Source organism: Ailuropoda melanoleuca, chromosome 4 (assembly GCF_002007445.2).
Source record: "Ailuropoda melanoleuca isolate Jingjing chromosome 4, ASM200744v2, whole genome shotgun sequence".
Classification (NCBI taxonomy): Eukaryota; Metazoa; Chordata; class Mammalia; order Carnivora; family Ursidae; genus Ailuropoda; species Ailuropoda melanoleuca.
The window spans coordinates 51,228,829-51,242,758 of record NC_048221.1 but is presented as its reverse complement, the minus strand read 5'-3'; the positions used below and the strand labels follow the sequence as shown (position 1 = coordinate 51,242,758).

Sequence of the window (13,930 nt, the reverse complement as noted above, 5' to 3'; positions counted from 1 at the left end):
TACGCCCGAAACTAATGTAACATTGTGCAGCAACTGTACTTCAGTTAAAAAAAAAAAAGCGGTGTGGTTGTCTTGGGGATGCTGTGATCCCTCACTCCTTTATTCACAGCTGTCCTACTATGAAGCTTTCTTCCTTTGAGTAGGACACAGTGTCCAGTGTTTTTGCTAAATGCCTTTATAATATTTTCCAACAACTTGCAGCAAAATGCAGAGTAAAAACGAAGAGTGAGCCTTCTGAGGAACTTGAATGGCTATGAAGGGTGGCTCGGTACCAATCCAGAAGAATGGAAGCAGGAATAACGATGGAAGGCGTTTTCAGACTAGACCTCTCTGGAGGGAGTTGTGATGGCTGGAGTGGCCTGTCCAGTCCCCCCTGTGCCAGTGTTGCTCTGGTCACCAGCTTCATGAGCTCCTCTGTCTGAACAAGGCAGTTCAGACCAGTTAGTGCTGAGTTTTCCTAAGAATTCACGTGCTCTTTGGTTCATGTGGAAGTTAGTCATTGGCCAAGCACTGTTCTAGACACTGGCTGATGGAGTCTTCGAAGCAGTGCACTGTGCGTGACATCACTTTCCCGAGTTTGTTTCACCCCAGGTGTGTCGGGGGGCCCTTCTCTCTGGGTCTTAGACCAGTGGATAGCTAAGAAAGGGGGTGCTTCCATCCTCTGCCTTCCCGAGGAGAGTGTGTAAAGCAGCGGGTCACACGCCGCTTTTCCAGCACAAGGAAGTTGTTGCCTGTGGATCTTAGAATCAGACCGAGGGTGTCGGTGGGGTGGGAAGCAGCAGGGAGAGCTGAGCCTCTCGGTTGACCCAAGCAAAGCCGGCGCTGGCCCTGGACAGTCGCGGTGGGCAGATCCTTTGCCCCCTGTCTTTCTCCTGTCCTTGCCCCAGCTGACCCAAGCGTTCCCTAAATTAGGACAGCAGAGCAAAGTAGCACAATATTGACGGCTCTGTCATTGTGAAGGGAGGCAGATGGTCTTTTCTAGGCTTTTGTCCACCTCAGACATTGTACCTCGGTTACAGAAGGGAAGACATAAGGTTTTCCATCCCGTCTCTGGTACAAGGACTGCATTTAATGCCAAAAATATGATAGTGGTTGTATTTTTAAAATATCATTCATCGAGAGAATACGTAATGACAAAAGCTCCTACCAATTTAGTAGCAGTAGGAATTTTAGATTGATTTATATTTTATGAACCTCAGCCACATCTCCATTCACGTGAAAACTCCGAGAGGGTACACGTGTGAGACGTGTGACCCGTCCGAGGGGTGAGCGGAGCTTGCCGTGCGCGTGGACCCTGGGGCCCCGGCCCCCTGCCTTGGTGGCAGTCATTGCCAACACGGGGGCCTGGATGAGATCCTCTACAAGTCGTGTTCTCAAGTTTTTCCTCGTGTCTCAGCTAATGATGAAAAACATGTGCAGACGGTTCTAGTCAAAGAAAACCAATGCCTTATTTACATAGGGTTGAGCTGTTTGGAAACTCGGCCTGAGTCTCCGGGCTATCTGTGGGAGCTCTGCCCCGCCCGCGGGCGTCACTGGGAGTCTTGCCTCCTGTGTGTGACAGTTCTGGAAAGTTCTCCTTTGTGCAGCAGGTGGGCTCTGTGAACGCTGGAGTGGGCGACAGGGAAGGGCGCCGTGGTGGGCCCTGTTCTTGCTCAGGGCCTGTCTACTCTTCCTTGACGTGCTGCTCTAGCATACCTAGTTGCCTGGCTTCTTGGTCCCCCCCTGTGGAGCAGTGGCAGGCATGCTTCTCCGGGAGTGACCCTGTAGTCGCTGACCCAAGAATGCGAGCGGCTGGGCAGCCTGAGACAACGTGGGCCAGGCCTGTCACGGAGGCCTGCTCCGTCACATCCAAGAGCCGTGTTTATGCTGAAGGTCCTGAGTCACCAAGAAAGGAAAGAAGTCGTGGGATGTTTCAGACAGGTTTCTAACTAAAATAGTTAAAAAAAAAAAAAGTATTCTCTCTTAAGGCTTATGTTTTGGTTTTATCTAGAAGGTTCACTTAAGTGGCTATGCTGGGTACATGCAACCCTGTGGCTCAGGTGACGTCAGTGAGGTTTCCTGGGTGCCCCCAGGGTCCCTTGGGCAGATCTGCATAGTAATTGTGCTCACTGAGAGAGGCCCTCTTTCCCCTGGAGTTCCTTCCAGTCTCCTGCAGAAAGAAGGGCAGGAGTTCACAGAACGCTCATGAGGGCTGACCTATGGGAGGAATGGAGGAAGTCTGAGGAATCTTGAAGGCTGGAGAGTATGCAGAGATGTCCTTATACTAATTTAGTGCCTCTCACTCTTGGGAAGGCTTTGATTGGAAACCCTTGACTCAATTACAGAGACAGAGTCCAATTCAGTAACGGCGGAAATGTCACTTAGATTCCTATTTCCTCTAACACTACCCACTTATTTGTGTTCTCTCCCCCTCTCCCTGCCCTAGAAAAATGTGCTGTTTCTGAAGCCTCTGCAGGCCATTTTGGCAGAAGAGGAAGGTTGGCCTGATTTGAGTCCCTGCCTTACCACCTATCCGCCTCGTGACCTTGGGTGATCACTCCACCTCTCAGCTCCGATTCCCTCCGTGTTCCAAGGGCATGGTGGTGGGCGCCCCAGGCGGCTTGCACAGGCACTGATGCAAGAAGGGGGACAGTACTCACGGTTGGCCCATGGGCTTGAAGGGTTGGTTATTGATGGGCCCATCAGTGCAGAAATGATGGAAAAATCTGGTGGGTCATTCATGCCGTCATCTGTCCAAAATGTTACTGAGTCAAAAGGTTTTGGATTATAACTTGGTCAGTAGGCTTCTTCCCTCTTGTATGTGGGGGCAGCTGGGGATGCCTTTTCCTGGCTTCCTGAATTGCTCTTGGAGGTCCGGTCAGGGGGCACCTTAACCCTCCAGCTTCTCCCTGGCAGGCCTGGCCTCACACACACTGTCTCGACTTGTGTTGTCATTTCTTGGTGCTTATTAGATATGCTTCCTAGCGACAGGCATGCATGACAAGGTCCAGGGGATCTTAGGAGCCTCTTTGAAAATGAAGCTCTAAGACATTTGTGTGTCTGCGGGGTGTGTGTGTGTGTGTGTGTGTTAATTACAGATAAAGCAGAAAAAAATCATGATTGTGGAGCATATCTAAAGAAGTCTAAAGCAATGGTGGGGAAAAGCCACGGAAATTGTGTTGGTTTCCCAGGAATGCCCTGACAAAGTACCACAAAGTAGAGGGTGCAAACAGGAGACATAGGTTGTCTCCCAATTCTGGAGCCTAGAAGGCCCAGATCAGCATGTCAGCGGGGTCGGTTCCTTCTTGAGAGCTGGGAGTGTGGATCTGTTCTTGCCTCTCTCCTAACTTCTGGTCGTCTCAAGTATTCTTGGCTTGTAGATGGCATTCTCCCTACGTCTTCACGTTGTTTCCTTCTGTCATTTTGTTCAAACTTCCCCCTTTTTATAAGGATACCAGTCCTATTGGATTAGGGCCCACCCTCATGACCTCATCTTAACTTGATTATCTGCAAAGACTCTTTCCGAATGAAATCACATTTACAGGTCCTAGGGGTTAGGACTTCAACATCTTTTGGAGGAAACACAATTTAACCTGTAACAAATTAAAAGCAATTTATAGTGGGAAATAGAATGACCAATAGATGTGTGAAAGTATGCTCAACTGCGCTGGTAACTAGAGAAATGCAAATTAAAACACCAAAGAGGAATGACTCCATACCACAAGAATGGCAGAAATCCCCAGGCCGCCAAAGCCGGACATCATGGAGGACACACGTCGCCGGGGGCGGTGACGCACTGCTGGCCAAGGCAGTGCAGCGTGGACAGCTACGTCATAAAGGGTTTTGGCAACATATTGAAGCCTAGAAGGTGGCGAACTCTGCGACCCAGTGGCGTACTTCTAGACATCTACCTGAGAAGTTCTCAGAAACCCTGGTTCGCAGACAGAGACATGCAAGGACGGAAGCACCGTGGGGTTCTTTGTCAAAAGGACAAACCAGAGGTGACGGTCCAGATGCCTGTCAGGAATGGGTAACTACGTGACGGTGTCTTCATATGAAGATGTGAAGTGATACCACACGGCAGGTACATGACTAGATCTGTAGCTCAGGACGTGAGTAAGCCCCAAAAGCACGCAAGGGAGGAAAGCATGGTGGTAAGGCTGTACGTACAGTGTGAGACCATAACGTAAACCCGAAACGTGCTACATGGTATTTACAGATAGACTCCTCTGTGGTGAGAGTTCACAAGCACAGATGGGAAGTCTCCCCAAATACAGGACAGCAGTGCATCTAGGGATGAGGAGGGGGAGTGAGTGGGGGAGAGGGAGCACGAAGGAAGAGCCTTTCAGCTGTGCCTGCCGTGTTCTGTGGCATCGATTGCTGCCAGCATCTCCCGTAAGAGGAAAGAAAAGGTCAGAAGCGAATACCATATGTGATTTCATTTATCAGGCCTGGGTACATAGGTCTTTGTCGTTTTCCCTGCTGTTCTTCCCCCTCTCTTGAGAGGGAAATGTGCAAAGGAGAGCTTTGGAGCCAGTCACATAGAAATTAGAATCCTTGTACTGTACTGGTTTTGCAGGTTTAGATGAACTGCTTAACTTTCCTGAACCTCAGTTTACTCATCTATAAAATGGGGATGATACTTACTTTGTACTGTAGTGAGGGGTTTAATAAGATGAAAAGGTCTAGAATATGATCTGGCATGTAGCATTCAGTAAGTGATAGTTCACGATAATAGAGATCATCAAGGTAAATAGAGGGATTCCCTAACTTAAATGCATTATATTTTCGGATACTGCTTCCTAAGGGCAACATTGCAGTGGCATATATACGCTTCTCCCTGGGACTGTAGGTCACACATGCCATGCCCTAGAGCAAATGGATGTGTGGCTTGGTTCCATGTAGTTGCTATTTGAAATCTGAAGCAGCAGAAGAGGGATGCCACCTTTGTGGGGAGCTCACGCGGGAAGACGCTTATGTGGGTGGATAGACATGGCGACAGCATAACTCACCAACCACAGTGCTCTTCACACGCAGGTTGGGCTCCCTTGGACCTTTGATGGTGGTGGGGCTCTGGCTTTTTCTGGATTGTTAAGTGATGATAATTTCACGTTCAATACAGTGTCTCCCCACAGTTAAAGTCAGTCTCTGTCCCCTTTCTACTGCTGACCAGGACATGGTTGTGATTAAAGCAGAGGTCCCAGGTTCTGTGTCTTTGGGGCACTGTGAATGCCAGTATTTCCCACCTTTTCCTGACTGTGACACACAGCTCATCATCTTGAACCCAGAAGGGGGTCTCTGCCTTCCCTTTGCACCACGGTGTCCTGGTGGCATCACCACCCCCCTGCTTCCTGTCTGTAGTTGGTACCAAGGAGTGACAGGCTTGACAGGGTATCTTGGGGACGCACCTGAGTGCCCTTTTGCTTGTTCGGAAGCTGTGAATTACCCTGCTCACCAGGAGAAAATGGGGTGGTGAGTGATGACCTAGGGGACAACTGGGGGGCGGGAGGACAAAAAATGGGGAAGGTAGTTACAGGGAGAAGATGTTTCACGGCTGTTTATTCTCAAAATTTAGATGTTCCCTAAATTCTGCTTTTTCAGAAGAATTGCCTCTGAAATTTCCTTAATTCCTTTTTCATTCAACACAGATGCTGTTCACTGGGTGCACACATAATGGAGGGACTCCAGTAATTCACTTATTCAGTGAAGAGTCCACCGTGTGCCCAGCCTTGCACGGGGCGCCGGGGGGTGGGCAGAGCACGGGGAGGGGGGGGTGCGGGCCCTCCAAAGCACCCCGTGGAGCTGGCTGAGTGGAAAGCAAGGCTGACACGATGGAGAGCTGGTCCCATCGCGCGTGTCCACTGTTCCCTCCGTCCCTGCAGTCCAGGCCTCCTGGAAGCTTGGGGCGGAGCAGGAGGTGGCAAAGGGCTTTCACAGGGCCTTGGGGAGGAGGGCAGAGCAGTCGGTATGTTTGGCTGATGTCCTGCCTCTACCTCCATTCTTGGCTAAGTTTATCTTCACCACCTTGCTCCTCTCTTCTGTAGAACTGGGACAGCCCCACCTACCCCATCGTAAACCCAAGGAACTCAGTGAGTAATGAATGTGGCATAAGCAGGGAGAGGGGCAGGCTCCCCGCCGAGCAGGGGGGAGCCCCACGCTTGATTTGAGTCTCAGTCCCAGGACCCTGAGATCATGACCTGAGCCGAAGGCAGATGCTTAACTGACTGAGCCACCCAGGCGCCCTCTGACTTTATTATTATTGTTTGTGCTGGACCGCGAAGGTTTGTTACTGTCCTGTAGGTTTCCAGAGGGCGACTGCTCCAGTAAGGAGTGAAATGGGAGCGGGAGGACTGGGCAGGGGAGAGGGCTGTGTCTTGGCTGTGACCCTCCCCTCATGGGCCCCTGCTGCCCGGGGCCTCACCACTGCTCCTGGCTCCTTCCTACATTGAACTTCCGTCTGCACTACACCGTCGTACACCATGGACACTGCCGCAGACCTTCAGTTGGCACCTGCGGGGACTGGTCTGGTGCCCCCAGGGCTGCTGTGTGGTCCCTGCCTGGGTCCTGCCTCATTCACCTGGGCCGAGAAACCTGCAGCTCGGCGGTCCCCCGGGGCCCAGAATACGTCTGGAAAGTACCAACTAAAATGTCTTCTACCCACAGCCCCTCCCCTGCTGGAAGAATTCAGGCTCAGATTGGTTTATTTAATAGCTGTCAGTAGTTCATGGAATTTAGCTACGGCCCCAGAATATCAAGTAATATCTTCCCAAGGGTTTGGTTTCAACTCTGAGCTCCTATTTGTTTAAGGGCAGGAACATCTCATTTTAATGAGAATACAGATGGACATAGTGCCCTTTTTTCACGTGCTGGGTGGGTTCTTTTCCCTTCTCACCACAATTTTCCCCAGACACGGTGGACGCTTCGTTTCTTGGCTCAGAGAGGGCAGAGGACATGCGGTGTCCATTCCCTGGAACACTTGTCCTGGAGGAACGTGTGATAGGCATCTTCCTTGTTACCACCTCTCCACGCTTGTCCCCCCTTTGCTTCCTCTCCTTGAGCACTGGCAGCAGCGGTGCTGGCCGAGGGTGAGTGTGGGTTCCCGGTGAGGGGCCGGGGAGCCCTTTGGGCCCTGACGGGGCTGCAGTTGGTTTTTCATGAGCAGACTTTGTCTTTAACTAGAACGGGGGCGACTTGGATCTCCCGGGCAGGAAGCGTGTGGTTTGTCTGCTGTCCGTGAGAGCACATGATTCTCTGGGAAGCCGTGGAGCCTGGGCTATGATTCACTGGAGGAGGGGGGAAACATGGAAAACAATGTCTGTCTTTAAGCTCCGGGAACCAGGAAAATGAGCTGGAAATGTGAGTAATGTATAATTTTACTAAAATTGAACACCAAGTTCTTCCGACATTTTCTTTCTGTGTTTGTCAGTGTCTTGTCTGATCCGTGATGCCCCACTGCGTCATGTTTGCAGTTGACTGCTTTTCGGGTTAGCTTCCCCAGACTTCTCTTCTCCCGCTCCTGGGGGTGGTGTGGGGGCAGAGCAGGTCTTCGGGGCCACAGGTTGGCCCTGGCCTGTCTTCACCTCTGCCCTGTTAGCTGGATGCCTTGAGACAATTCACTACTGTCTTGGGGTGTCCCTTTCCCCTGTGATGTTGTTTACTAGTCCCCAGGCCTTGTGTGGCTGTCCCGAAGCCCTGCTGGGTTGATACACGTCACTGCGCCCTGCGAATAGTGAGGTGCCACTTGGACACCAGATTCGGGGGATGGATGCTGCCCCATCTGTGCTGGTGACTCTGACGTTGGATGGAGACAGGGGCTGCCCGAGCTTGAGGCTGCTCCTTCCTGCCAGCCCCAGGGATTCTTCACCCTTTGACTCTCTCCAGCATTCCGCCTCCATCTGTGGCCCATGCCGGCTCTCCTGGTGCTGTCCCGTGGGAGCCCGTGCCCCTCCCTGCTAGGTCATTCGTCTGCAAGGACGCAGGGCCGTGTCTTCCTCTCTGTAGCCTTCACAGAATAGGCACTCTAGTTAACATTGCTTGAGAAACTGGAGTCTGAATTGGACAGAGGCAAATTCGGGCTGTGAAGCCCATCAGTCCGTCCCCTGAGCGTCTGCAGTGCGTTCAGTGGCCTCCAGGAACCTCATTTTGGCAGGCGAGGAGAAGATGGTGTCAAGGAAACAGTTCACATATCTTGTCAAACATTATATTTATCCAAATTGAGAAGAAGACCTGATACTGAGGATGAGTGTGTGATGATGTCGTCTTTTCCTAATCTGATAAAATGTATATCTAGCAGTAAACGTCCGTTTAGGGAAAGTCCAGTCGATCCCGGGCTTGCCGGGCTGGCAGCCTGGCCGGTGGGACTTCCTCGGCGAGGCTGTGTGATTCTGCCCTTGTGTTACCAGAGCCCTGGAGGCCTTCTTCGGAAAGGCCTGTAGTGTCTTCCGAATCATCAGAGGAAGATGGAGTGATGGACGGGCTGGTTTCAAAATTAAGCTTTTTGTTTGGTGCTGTAATTCTTTGAAAATTGCTGGGGTGAAGGCGGTGTGTGTGCAAACTATGTGACCAGAACATACTCTTGCATGACCGTCTGAATAGGCTGAAATGTACTCTCTAGTTGCTGTAAGTCACACTGTGTCGTCAACCAGAGGATAAGGGAGAAAAATCACCCGTAAATTAAACACTGTGCCTTCTGTAGTGAATTACCTGAACTTGCAGCTGGTTTGGTCCCACCGTGTCCGCTGGGCGCTTGCACTGGGCTAGAAAGATTGTTTGTGTCTGTCTTCTGTTCGGTCCTCATTGAAAGCCCCCCGAGGGATATTCTGCTGTGACCACAGGGTAGATGAGGACACTGGGCTCCGTGGCTTGAGAGATGGCGCGCAGAACCAAAGCAAGCGGGCCTTGCCACGTCTCGTGCTCTTTCTGCGAAGCCCCCACTGGCGTATTGATCCAGGCTCGTCATCTATCCAGAGGGTGTGAACCCCCCTGCAGCTGGCTCCTCAGCCCTCACTTCTTCTCGATTCTGCCCCTCCTCAGTTCCGTGGCCACAGTGCTGCCTTTCCTGCCCCGGTCACCTGTGTGCTGCTTCTGTGTGTTCACTTGTGGTCCCCATGGGCACGAGGCAGCGTGAAAGGTGAGCAGGGCTTGGTGCGCTCCCAGAAGCCCCTGGGAGGTCGGGGGGTGGTGCATAGGTGAACACATTGCTAATGGTGGCGTGATGGGTTCTTTATGAAAGGTGTGCACAGGGCACTTCGGGGTCCCGAGCACGGCAGCTAGAGCTGCAGGCACGGTCAGCAGTGAGTGGCGTGTGTGTCGGGGAGGCACGAACACACGCGGTTAGAAGCTGAGAGTGGTGCGTCTTACTTGAGGAATGGCAGGAAGACTGTTTAACCGCGGAGCACCATGCTTGGGGGCATGGGGACGGACGGGTGGTCAGGACCAGAGTGGGAAAGGCCTAGAAGGGGTGCTGAGCTCTTGAGAGTTGTAAGTAAGGGCGTGATGTGGTTTGATCTGCTTTATAGAGGAATACAAGTAAAGCAGGACTGAATCCGGCCAGCAGATTGTCTGAGCATCTGTAGCTGGGGGTGTTGTTACACTGTAGTTGTCCAAGATGTCCCCACCGGGGAGACAGGGGAAGGAAACATGGGATCTGTATTATTTCCTACAGCTGCACGTGAGCCTGCGATGGAAGAAGACGTGCCTGTCCAACACGTGCCCATTTCAAATTCCACCTTACCTTTTACCTTACTCAGGCAGTGAAGCAGGCTGTGACTTTAGCTTTCTCTGGGTTTCATAGTGTATGAGCCCCGGCTTCTTTGCTATAAAACAGGTTGTCTGCTGAGGCCGGAGGATGGTTGCTTGTGGACTCAGAATAATTTGCAATCCTTAAAGAAAAGTCACTGACATTTTTATCTCCCACATTTCTAGTTAAAAGACTTCTCATCTGTTATGAGAAAAAGATGGTGTTGGCAGCAAAGACCATGGTGGATGGAAGGGGCCGAGACCCGAGGCACAACAAACCCCCTCAATAAACAGGGCGGGAGGGTGCTGGGCCGAAGCGGCGTTCCTGGGCTTTGACCGGCCGTGCCCGACCAGTCATTCTCTCACAGGTGCTGCATAGGATGCTGCTTGAGCTGGGGTCACTCAGATCGCGGGGAGGGGTGGTGCTGGCAGCCCCGTCCATGTTCACGGCACCTGCCAAGGGCCACGCATGCGGCGGGGGTCTTCGGGACCCTGCTGAAGCCGACTGCCGCAGCTGGAGCGTTGCGGACAGTAGAGCTGCGCGCTGTGAGCCGCCCCTTACCAGCCACGGCCCCACTGTCCTGAGTCCCGGTTCTGTCCTCTGGGAAGGAGATTGCTGTGGCGTCTCATTGTGGTGTTGGGAAGATGTGGGGAGCTCATGCTGCTGGAGGCCCAGAGCAGGCCGCCCCTTAGGAGGTGTCTGGTGACTTCGCGTCGTCGTCATCTTCATCCTTTTGAACGGCAGATGCTTGTCCAGCCAAGCCGGCCTCGAGCACATAGGCTGGTTCTCCAGGCTCCGAGCAAGTGCAGTTTACTCCGAGAGGCACGCAGCCGTGCAGGGGGGCAGGATGCTGAGCGGAGGGGTGCCACCTTCATTTGGATGGCCCTGCAGAGCCGACTTCAGACCCTGGGGAGGGCGCTTCATCCCAGCACCAAGGGGCTTTGGAGTCACGCTGACCTGGGTTAGCGCTGGGGCTCCTCAACTTCCTGGTGAGCTGCTTGACCTGAGCCTCGGGAAATGGAAACGGTGATAAATATTTATTCCCAGCACAGTGAAGAACTCAATGACATAGTGAGCGTGAAGCGCCTGGCACAGGGCCGGCATCCCGTTCGCTGTTCAGGGGATGCCAGGTATTCCCATCTGAGCGCTCTTTCCTCTCTTTCAGGAACAAGACTGCCAATGGAGACTGCCGAAAAGACCCCCGGGAGCGGAGCCGCAGCCCCATCGAGCGTGCCGTGGCCCCCACCATGAGCCTGCATGGCAACCACCTGTACACGTCCCTCCCCAGCCTCAGCATGGAGCAGCCCTTAGCACTGACCAAGAACAGCATGGACGCCAGCAGGCCGGCTGGCATCTCGCCCACGCTGACCCCAGTGGAGCGGCAGCAGGTATGCCTCTGGCCATAGGGTTCCGGCTGGTGGCTGATGGTAGGTCCAGGGGCTTGGGGACTGCAGCCTGGGCGGAGAGCGCGGGGCAGAGGCCAGGAGAGAGGTGGCAGGAGAGGTGGTGTTTAGCCTCTGTTCTGCGCTTGGAAAGAGGTGGAGTGGCGGCAGCACGGATCCTTTTACCGAATGCCGCCTCGTGTTTAATTCCCACTGGGACCCCGCCGCCGCCCCCCCCCCCCCGGGGGNCCCCCCCCCGGGGGCCTTGCCTCCCAGGACTGACGGCCTTGGACGAGACATTTAATATCTCTGGGGCTTAGTGTCTTTGCACAAGGCAGGGTTGGCTTGGGTATGTTTTCAGCAGTCTTGCTCAGCGGTCTTCTTTTTAGGATGGTCAAGGAAAATCCTGCGTTTACCTGTTATAAGGTCACACTGACAAAGTTAAATGTCAGGTTCCTTTGCTTTGGGTTGGAATCCTATAAAGTCAGTGGTCAGAGCAGTTATTAGCTCCCGGTGGTGAGAAATCTGTGATTGGCAGATAGGGATTTTTTTTATTAAAGGAAATTAAATTATTACTTAATAAACACAGTTTACTTGATTTAAAAAACCAATATTTCTAAAGTGGGGGTCCTGGGGAAATATAAAAGGAAGCATTGGCATTGAGGTTTGGAATCCCCTCATGAGCCCATAGTGTTTCTCTGTGAACCTTTGGGGCCTGTGACCCAATAGGTCCCCAGTCAGCATTTGCTGAAGGCTGACGGGCAGTGAGCGAGGCGGGTGCCATGTCCTGAGGAGATGCTGGGTGCAGCTGGAGCTCTGCTTGCTGGGCGTGCCTCGGCTTCCCTGCAGCACCCCCGCCTGCCCCAGCCGCGCCCTGGCCCGGCCAGCACTGCCTGGCGCCCGTCTCCGATCCAGTCTCTCATACTGCTGGGGGGCAGGCTCTGGGCATTGGGAATGGTGGCTGGTGCCTGAGAATCCCGGTGAGGCTGAGGGGCAGTTGTGCTTCGTATGTGAGGCCAGACATCTCCATCCCATTGGTTTCATGTATTCATTTAACAAAACTGGGTAGGCGCCTGCTGTGTGCAAGGAGAGGATGCTAGAAGCTGGTCAAGCGAGCTAGAGGCATTCATGGTTTTAGTCTGGAGGACGCCGGTTATCAAGTATAGTACTACAGCTGTTAATGCAGCAGCAGACAGCCACTTATTCTGATAGGAACTTGGGGCCGAGTTATCCCCACATTCACGTGTTGCACACTTACTTGTGCGGACTGTGCCCTGGGGCTCTGCAAAGCCCTGGAGACACAGAGACACACGTGTAGGGTAAGTTCTAGCCTGGAAGGAGCTCGTAGTCTCATCAGGGAGGTGGGTGTGTGCAGGGAGGATTGCACTCAGAGGCCACAGGAGAGGTGGTTTAAGCATCAGAGAATTGGTTTCTTGGATCAGGGAATTCAACCCTCTGGCTGTGGCCACGGCCGTGGGGAGTCCTTTGATGGGTGGGGGTGGGAGGGTGGTACTCCACTGGGAAGTTCCATCTCTGAGCCTATGGTGGCTTGGAGGAAGAAGCTCCCCGGGACCCCTGGGACTATCTCTGCCCAGAACAGCTGTCTCTGAAGCTTTAGTGTTGGCTTGGATCATGGGTTTCTATGACTTTGAGGATCTTCTGGTTGATTCTGGTCAGATTTGCTGTGTGAGAAGTGTACTACTGGACAGAGTGACCTCGCTCTTTTAACCATGGTTCCCCCAACCCTTCTGTAAAGTGTGCCTGGCTGCCCAGTCCAGCAAGAGGATCCGTGGCTTGTCCGACGTGCCATGGGGCTGTTTGAGTGGGTTTTCTAGGACTGAGAACCTTCCCACCTGAGTTCTTAGGGGATTCCTGGATGAAGAACAAAGCCAGTGGGTGGAATAAGTTCGCAGCTTTCCCGGATGGGGACAGTGGCTTTGGCTTCCCTGACATGCTGGCCCAGACCTAAACTTTAAGGTTGGGGCTGGTGGAGAAGCAGAGGTTATCAGCCTGCCCTCCCGCCGTGGCTGCGGGTCAGCGTGTGTTTTATGCACCTGGTGACCATTCATCGAGCTCCTTCCTGTGCCAGCATGGGATGGCCTGGACAGTCACTGGAACCTGAGCTTCCTCTCGGACGTTTACGGAGTTCTGTGCCAGCTACTGTGCTGGCCACACAGAGACGAGCGATACGGTCCCTGTTCTCCAGCAGCTCAGTGGCATCTGCCCGTTTCCTGGGTTGGGTTTCATTGGGGAGCTGTCAGGGTGGCTCCTGTGGGGAAGGGTGCCTGCCGCCCTGCAGCTCTGAGCCACGGAAGGGACGGGGCGGGGGCTTCCTGCAGCAGGGGCACAGCTCTGGGTCGGGCAGGCGGTGGAAGCCTTCCTCTTCTGGGTGGAAACTGTGACTCAGATCTCTGGGAACTGGGATAGGAAAGTTCCCATAGAGCCGTGTCTGGGGAGGCTGCAGAAGGTGTCACCCCACTTTATGTTTCTGTGATGGCGGCTCTGAGGGGATAGAGTGTCCTAAGGAAAGCTATGGAAGAGCCCATAAGAGTGGCTTTGAGGACAGCAGCAAATGAGGAGACACAGGATAAGGTTTCATATGAACAACCCCTGAGACAGTGAACAGCAGAATGGTTCTCTTCTAGATGCTCTATCCCGAGGGCGGCCTCGGCTTCGGGTGCAGCCAGAGCAGGGGCGAGGGCTGAGTGCGGTGTGAGTGACCGTCTCAGCCTGGCCCTGCCACGGGTTGGCTGTGGAAGCTCCAGCAGGCTACTCAGTTCTGGCCTTCGTTTTCCCCATCTGGAAAACGAGGGGGTGGGGGGAGGCGTTT

The 13,930-nt window shown here is 53.3% G+C and overlaps 1 protein-coding gene across 8 annotated transcripts in view; it reads left to right on the top strand.

Annotated features, from left to right (window-relative positions):
• Positions 1–13,930, top strand: part of VGLL4 (vestigial like family member 4) — a 155,327-nt gene that overhangs the window by 135,539 nt on the left and 5,858 nt on the right. For 7 of the 8 annotated variants that reach the window (XM_019808804.2, XM_019808805.2, XM_034658788.1 and 4 more), the window contains one exon: positions 10,884–11,106. In XM_019808804.2, coding sequence (XP_019664363.1) covers positions 10,884–11,106 — 223 coding nt within the window. Of the gene's footprint in view, positions 1–5,768; positions 7,336–10,883; positions 11,107–13,930 lie in introns of those variants that run through there. The other variant, XM_019808808.2, reaches the window with a different exon arrangement.